Source organism: Tupaia chinensis, unplaced genomic scaffold, assembly GCF_000334495.1.
Source record: "Tupaia chinensis unplaced genomic scaffold, TupChi_1.0 Scaffold147554_1, whole genome shotgun sequence".
Taxonomy (NCBI): Eukaryota; Metazoa; Chordata; class Mammalia; order Scandentia; family Tupaiidae; genus Tupaia; species Tupaia belangeri.
In genome coordinates, this window is record NW_006207406.1 from 140,262 (window position 1) to 148,477 (window position 8,216).

Consider the following 8,216-nt stretch of genomic DNA (forward strand, 5'->3'; position numbering starts at 1 on the left):
GGCTTCCCAAGACCCCACTTTCTTAAAGGAAAACTAAATTATATTTGTTTTGAGAAGATACATTATTACATTCATCTTTCAAGATTTGCCACATCTTAAAGGATGAGAAACACATCAGAGGATGAGAAATACCCCGGTGAGCTCAGCTGCCTGGAGGGCTGTCCACTGCAGAAAGCGCAAGTACATTCTTTTACGCCGGACACCAAGGCCGAGCCTCCCAGAACCCACCTTCATCACTCAATCCCTGCGCCAAGGCTCAGTCACAAGATAAGCAAGGTAGCACAACTGTTCAGTTCCTAAGAGGAGTTTGGGCCGAAAGAAAGGCTCAAGGTTCTTGTCTGTGGTCTCACAGGCAAGCAAGAAAAACACGTGAGACATTTATATTATATCCCTTCTTCCATTTGATCTTTCCTTCCTTCCTTCCCCCTCAACAGCTTCAGAGGAGTGGGAAGCCTGACAGCAGTGGACTGAAGAGGTCATCATAAAAACTGACTACATGTATAAACTTTTCCTAAAGAAAGGTAGTTGGAATATGAAAAATGATGAGAGAATACTACAAGCAACTACATGCCAGCAAACTAGAAAATCTATTAGATGGGATGGACAAATTTCTGGACACACACAAGTTACCTAGGCAGAACCAGGAATAGAAAGCCTGAACAGACCAATAACAAATGATGAGATTAAGTCAGCAATAAAGTCTTCCAATGAAGAAAAGTAAAAAAGCAAAAAGAAAAGAAATTTACCTAGGAAAGTAAGGATCTGAAATGAGGAGGTTTTTTCTTTTTTCTTTTTACTTGTTTGGTCTTTTATTTTCATAAATCTTATTTTGTAGTTTACATCAACAGTTAATATTTTAGCCCTACTATTTTAAGTAAATGCATAATTTTTTAAATACCACAAGGGGGTGCTAGTTAACAATATAATAACACAACCTTTTTTTTTTAAATTTTTTTAGTCTAGTGTTACACTTTTCTTTTCTGACTGTCCCATCCAAAGTATGTCTCCTGTCAAATATCTGAAATATACATCTAGTTCATTTATAGATAATAAGTGCTACTAATAATTCAAAGTCGTTAAAGACCTTATGTAGGGGCCAGCCTGTGGCCTAGTGGTTAAGGTGGCTGGTTCCCACATGGCTGACCATGCAGTCTGAGTCCCAGCCCTGGCAGTTTGAGAAATACACTGGGCATATGTGCCTGTGTACTTGCATTTCCAAAATCCTGAAAGGAAGTAGACAGAGAGGAGAAGGGACTGAGGTTGACCGTCCCCACAGGGGTGCTCTCTTGTGTTCTTACTCTCTTTCTCTCTGTGTCCCTTTAACCAGCATATGTGCCCTCTGGCAAATAAATAATCTTATGTAGATCAAACACTTTTGTAAGAAAACTAAATATATACTGATACAGCCATATTAAGAAACAATTTCTGCTCCAGAAATTGTTATTTTAGTAACACAGGCATAATGAGGTTACAGAAATAAGAAATAGAGACGATGTCCTACACTTTATGATAAACTCTGAGTGCTATGAAATGAAAGGCACACGACTAAGCCTCGGATCTGGGTTTTGGGTACATCGATGCCACTAACGAACCGGGTGGCAGCTTTTCCTTTGGGATTCGTTTTGTATAAAACGAGACGCCTGAACTAGAGGGCGACTGAGGAGCCATCAGGTCTAAAGTCCTACGATTCAAACTGAAGTGGACTTGGTTTCTGAATACTAACTCCTAAGGTTAAGCGAACACTCCCTTCAGGGATCTTATGGTTTTGCACGGTTTAGATTCCCGGGGGGGACAGACATCAGCTGGCAGCAATTTCTCTGTCACAATGCAAGAAGAATTGCTGTTTCCATTAACTCTTCCACTGACAAGCAACAGCCCAAACTCCCTATGAAATAAAGTGACTTTAAGATAATACATGAACTACAAACCTAAAAATTTTAAAAGACAGTTTGCTAAAAACACCTCTAACACAAAAGCACTAATCTAGCAGCAATTTAATTTTTCCCCATTCAATTCTAACCTCTTGGGAGCATCTTTAAATTCCTGAATAAACTCCTCAGGGGACCATCCGTCAAAACTGTACTTTGTTCAACTAAAAATATATAAGGATAAGGCATACGGCCACTACACATAACTACAATTATATTCACTTTCAATGAACTTCCAGGAGAAGCCTTACGCAGGTGCTCACGTCACCACTCAGACCCTGCTCTATGCATCTTATATGAAGACTGTGCTTCCTTGAGTATGCACTTCTCCGGATAATAAGGAAAAATCGGAGATCAATAGAGAAGGCTTTACATAGGCAATCACTCTGTTCTAAAGTTTACGCCACTGACATAAAGACTGACATATCTACCACTCTGGATTCATAATAGGAGCTTTTCAGACTCAGGCTACCTACTATTCGCTTGAAAATACCTCCAAAAATCAGACACTTGCCAATATGTAATACAGACAAATCCCAATGTTTAGCGTCTCTTTTTGTTTTGACTATGTCAAAATGAATAAAAGGATAATAAGATATTGTTCTGTTTCCTTGTATTATAAAATAATTCTTGAAATGTTGGCTATTTCATAGCTTAGTTAAAATCTTTATTATTTATTGTGCAGGTAAAATTGAGCCTGTTCTTTGTACAATTTGTTTCCCAGGTCCAGCAGATGGCATAATAGTTACATGGCTGGACTCCCATGTAGTAGACCGCAGTTCGAGTTCCAGATCTGGCAGCTTAAAACTGATGCCGGGTGTGTGTGCATGCCCAAAATCCCGAGAGGAGAATAGAGAAGGAATTGCGGTTTGGCCATCCCCTTGGGGGGGTGGGGGTATTGATTTCTCACTTTCTGTATCTCTGTCTCTCCAGCAAGCACAAGTACCCTAGAACAAAAATCTCTCATAAAAAAAGTATTGTTTCTCAAGCACGCCTAGCTAAAAGCAATCACCTTCTTATCTGACAAATGTTCTATGCATTCTGGGAGAAATAAATTATTTAATGCTATATTTCATATTTAAAATAGTATTACATACAAATGTACTTTGGAACCCTACATTCTACACATAACAAAGTATGTTTATTAAATTATTTAGAAGCAGGGCCCGCAGGTAGCATGCTGGTTAAGGTGCTGGATTCATGTATGGCTAGCTGTGGTTCGAGACCCAGATCTGGAGGTTTGAAAATCACACAGGCAAACATGCATGCATGCCCAAAAATCCCAGAAGGAGAAAAAAGAAGAGAAGGAATTGTGGTGTGGCCATCCACACTGGGTTGTGATTTCTCACTCTCCCTCTCTTTCTGTCTCTCTCTGGTGAGCGCACACACCTTATGGTAAAAGCCTTTAAAAAAAAAATGGGGCCAGCAGGTGGCATGGTGGTTTAAGGGCACTGGAATCCCACATGGCCAACTATAGTTCGAGAGCCAGACCTGGAAGTTTGCTTTCTTACTTTCCTGCTCTCTCTCTCTGGAAATATTAAAATAATAATAACGAATAAAAGTTAAATAAAATAATTCTTCAAAAGAAAAAGAAATAAAAATTTAGTACCTATAGGTAAACCTTACTAAATCAGACTAATAAAAATGGAAATAAACCTATTTCTTAAAAACATATCATTCAGATTTTCTAGTAATAAGGAATATCTGAATGAATGAAATAGGTTATGTTCAACTCACCTGGAGAAAGAAGAGCTGCCCTCTGGATGGTCTTCAGTGCAGTGATCTTTTCCTCTTCTGCTGAACTGCTTCCCATGGCCAACTGATTCACTGCAGTGTACAGTAACGCCTTCTACATACGGGAAAAGGAGCGTGTTAACCTTCTCTGCATAACTCCTCGTCTTTCAAACTGACTAAAAAGACTGTGTTTGATATATGACCACTAATGCAATAAAGAAATACTATTTTACTCTTTCATCGATATCATTTAACAAGTTAAACATCTCCTTTGTACTGGGGCACACTAACCTTTCCATGATTTGAATCCAGAATATGAGCCACATTTCCTGCTACAGCACCTCCCTAAGATAGAAAATATTATTAGGCGAATGCAGAATAGCTCAAAAACAGTGAAAATTAAGAAAAATAAAATCTTCCCATTAAATCATTTGAATTGTTATCACATTTGCAACTTTTAAACTTCTCAAGTATCAAGTTACTATTACTCTTTAAAAAAAACAGGTTGGGGCAAGCAAGTGGCGTAGTGGTTAAGGCACTGAACAATCCCACATGGCTGACCACAGTTCGAGTCCCGGACCTTGTGGCTTGCTTCCTCACTTTCTCTCTCTTTCTCTCTGTCTCTCTCTCTCCGGTCATATTAAAAAAATGAATGAATAAATAAAATTAATTATTAAAAAAAAGGTTAATATCTTTGTAAAAAATAAATCTTTTCTACTGTGATTATTTCAACTTTTTAAAAAAATATTAATTATGTGACCAGCAGATGGCGTAATGGTTAGGTCGCTGGACTCCCATGTAGTCTACTGGGGTTCAAATCTCAGACCCATCAGCTGAAAAGACACAGTGGGCACATATGTGTGTGTGCCCAAAATCCTGGGAGGAGAAAGGAGGAGGAGGGATTGCGGCATGCCCATCTCCTCCAACATACACACACCAGGGGTGATTTCTCGCTGTCTCTTTGTCTCTCCAGTGAGCACATGTGCACTATAGCAAAAATCTCTTTTAAAAAAAAAATTCATTAAAGGTTCAAAGGTTATATTATTTTACAACGTTACTAAACAAATGTACTAATTTTCTAACAATATAAAAGAGATTGTAGGGACCAGCAGTTGGTGTAATGGCTATGCTACTGGGCTGGATGTAGTTGACTGTGGTTCAAGTCCCAGACCCGGTGGCTTAAACTCACGCCAGGGGCGTGTGCGGGCAGGCCCAAGATCCCAAGAGGAGAATGGAGGAGAAGGGATTGCAGCGTGGCTATTCCCCCTGGGGGGTGACTTCTTGCTTTCTGTCTCTCTGTCTCTATCTTTCTGGTGAGTGCATGCAAAAAGACTGTGAGGGCCAGTTGGTGGCATAGTGGTTATGGCGCTGGACTCCCACATGGCTAAACGGTTTGAGTCACAGACCAGGGAACTTGAAAATAACACAGGGATGTGTGTCCAAAAATCCAGGAGGAGAATGCTGGAGAAAGCATTGTGATGTAGCCATCCTCTCTAAGGGGTGATTTCTCACTTTCCATCTCACTGTCTCTCTCTGGCTTTTTCTGGTGAGCGCACACACCCTATTGAGGGGGGGTTTAGGAAGGAGGATTATGGAAAAAAGACTGAAAAGGAGAGAGAGGAAAAGCAAGAACACAAAGATAAACTAACACAGTTTTCCTCTATGAAATAATACTTTAAAAAATTTTATAATCTCTAGTAAAATAAATATCAAAACCACGAAGTTCATCAATGCTTCAATAATCAACTCAATATTAAAAGTAGGCAAAATATATGTAGCACCATGGACTTTATGTAAGGTCAGCTTGAAATCCACAATTTAAAAAATCCAATTAGTAGATAGTTTACCTGGAAAAGATATTAACGACGTACCAGGCCCAAACTGGAATCCAGAGAGGCAAGTGGGAAGGAAAGTCACTTCTGCCATTTGTAAATCCTAACGAATTTTAACTTTCATCTTAAGGGAATCACGGGTTAGTGGGATAGAAATTAAAGTCCAGTGCCAAAACAAGGAGGAGCATGTGTAAGAAACCCACGTCAGGGACCAGCAGATGGCATAATGGTTAAGTTGCTGGACTCCCATGTAGTCGTCTGCAGTTGAAGTCCCAGGTACAGTGGCTTAAAATTTACATGGGCACATATGTGTGCATGCCCAAAATACCGAGAAGAGAATGGAGGAGAAGGGATTGCAACATGGCCATTCTCCCTCAGAGGGTGATTTCTCACTTTCTGTCTGTCTCTCTGGCAAGCACACATACCCTATAGCAAAAATCTTTCTAAAAATGGAAAAAGAAACCCACATCAGAATAAGCTGAGACCCACAAGAGCCTACATCCTCAAATTCAGGATAATTAGAATTAAGTCAGGTTTCAAATGACTTTGCAAACCAGACATAGAGTAGCCTGGCTGGTGAAGAAACCTAAGCTCTAAATCTTGTTCAAGGTAGAACCAGACTGGTAGAGTTCCCAAGCATCTGACAGAGAAGCAGACACAAATGCTTTCCTGTAATTTCCTATAGAAAGGTACCTTAATCCTAGGCCTTCAATTATTCCTACAAATAATATCCAAGTACACATATCAGGTAAACAAAGAAACAAAGTCACCATGAGTAACAACCAATAAAATTAATAACAGAAACAGACCCTCAAAGACTTCAGATACTGGAATTACTACACTCACTATTATGTAAGTGTTAAAAACATATTCGTTATTATAACTAGTTTATCAACCAGTTAAGAAAACTATGAACAAACATATTAACTGTGGAAATTAACAGAATACAGACTCCTGAAGGTATCTAGCTGCTGCAAATTAAAATATAGTCTATAATCTTTTATAGAACATGAAAGATTTCATGTTTGTACTTTTGGACATTAGCAGTGTTCCAGCTCTTATTGTCTTAACTTTAAGCTTTTAAATGAAATTATTATTTGCAGAGACCAGCATTTGGCATAATGGCTATGTCGCTGGACTCCCATGTAGTTGATCGCAGTTCGAGTTTTGGACCTGGTGGCTTAAACTCATGCCGGGCGTGTGTGCAGGCGTGTCCAAGATCCAGAGAGAAGAATGGAATAGAAGGGACTGTGGCATGGATTCCCCTGGGAGGTGATTTCTCACTTTCTGTCTCTCTGTCTCTCTCTTTCTGGCAAGCGCACAAGCCCTACAGCAAAAACCTCTGCAGAAAAAAAAGAAATATAATTATTATTTTGGATTTAAAAATATAATAGTTAATGGTTATTGAATGGCAAATGTTACTTTATTACATGGTCATTAACATAACCTGTAAGTGTTGAAAAAGGTCCTCCTAGTTCTCTGTAATACCCAGGAAAGTACAATAATACACAGAGGAAACTCAGTCTAGTACTTGTTGAATGACTAATGGAATATTGGGTTAATTAACAGAACTCCCTTTACTGTATTATCTTTCAGAAAAATAATGCTGTATTTTAAAATTATAATATTTACCACATCATCAGTTAGTCTATCTTTTTGCCAGAATTTAAAATATGACTTTCTTTCAATCACTGTGAATATCACTATAGTGACTGAATACATAATTTTTAAATAAATAAACATTATAAAAAATATTTTTGAGAGGTTTTTGCTACAGGGTGCGAGCACTCACCAAAGAGACAGAGAGACAGAAAGCGAGAAATCACCCCCAGGGGGGATGGCCACGCTGCAATCCCTTCTTCTCCATTCTCCTATCGGGATCTTGGGCACACATGCACACGCGCCCAGCGTGAGGTTAAGTCACCCGGGTCTGGGACTCGAACCATGGTCGGCTACATGGGAGCCCAGTGACATAGCCATTACACTAACTGCTGGCCCCAACATTTAAGATTTTTTTAAATTATAGCACATATAAATATTCTCCAATTTCATATAAATAAATAAATTAAATCAAACATGACTTACCTTCGCATTTCGTTGAGTATACTGAGCAACAACTCGGGACAACAGAGACCAAAGAGCAGGGTCAGCTGGGTTACTATAGAGATCACAAGAACAGCAGACTTAGAGATAGGAGTTAGTTAACCACAAAAAGTACAAACATTCATATTTCATTAAGTTTAAAACCTTTTGGACACCCAAAGCAAGTTCATACTGACTGTCCATATTTGGTTGAAAGTGTCTCTTTCTTAAAATTGTTATAGGGCATGTGTGCTCACCAGAGACAAAGTTAGAGGGGGAAAGTGAGATAGCACTGCCCGGGAGGAAAAGCCATGCTGCAATCCCCTCTCGGTATTTTGGGCACACACACAAGTGCCTGATGTGTTTCTGAAGCTGCCAGGTCCAGGACTCCAACTGTGCAGTCAGTCATGTAGGATCAAGCAACCTTCACTTCCACTCCATTTGCTGAACCCAAATGTCTTAATATTTGGAAAACATACCATAGGGCCAGCAGGTGGCATGGTGGTTAAGGTGCTGGACTCCCATGTGGCCAACTGCGGTTCAAATCCTGGATCTGGTGACCCAAAACTCATGCTTAGCACATGTGAGTGCATGTCCAAAGTCCAGATGGAGGTGAAGGGATTGCAGCATGGCCATTCCT

The 8,216-nt window shown here is 39.5% G+C and overlaps 1 protein-coding gene across 4 annotated transcripts in view; it reads right to left on the reverse strand.

The window, feature by feature from the left end:
• Positions 1–8,216, reverse strand: part of SKIC3 (SKI3 subunit of superkiller complex) — a 114,689-nt gene that overhangs the window by 39,931 nt on the left and 66,542 nt on the right. For all 4 annotated transcript variants that reach the window (XM_027768829.1, XM_027768828.1, XM_027768827.1 and 1 more), the window contains 3 exons: positions 7,580–7,652; positions 3,954–4,007; positions 3,666–3,777 (listed from right to left, as the gene is read on the reverse strand). In XM_027768829.1, coding sequence (XP_027624630.1) covers positions 3,666–3,777; positions 3,954–4,007; positions 7,580–7,652 — 239 coding nt within the window. The remainder of the gene's footprint in view (positions 1–3,665; positions 3,778–3,953; positions 4,008–7,579; positions 7,653–8,216) is intronic.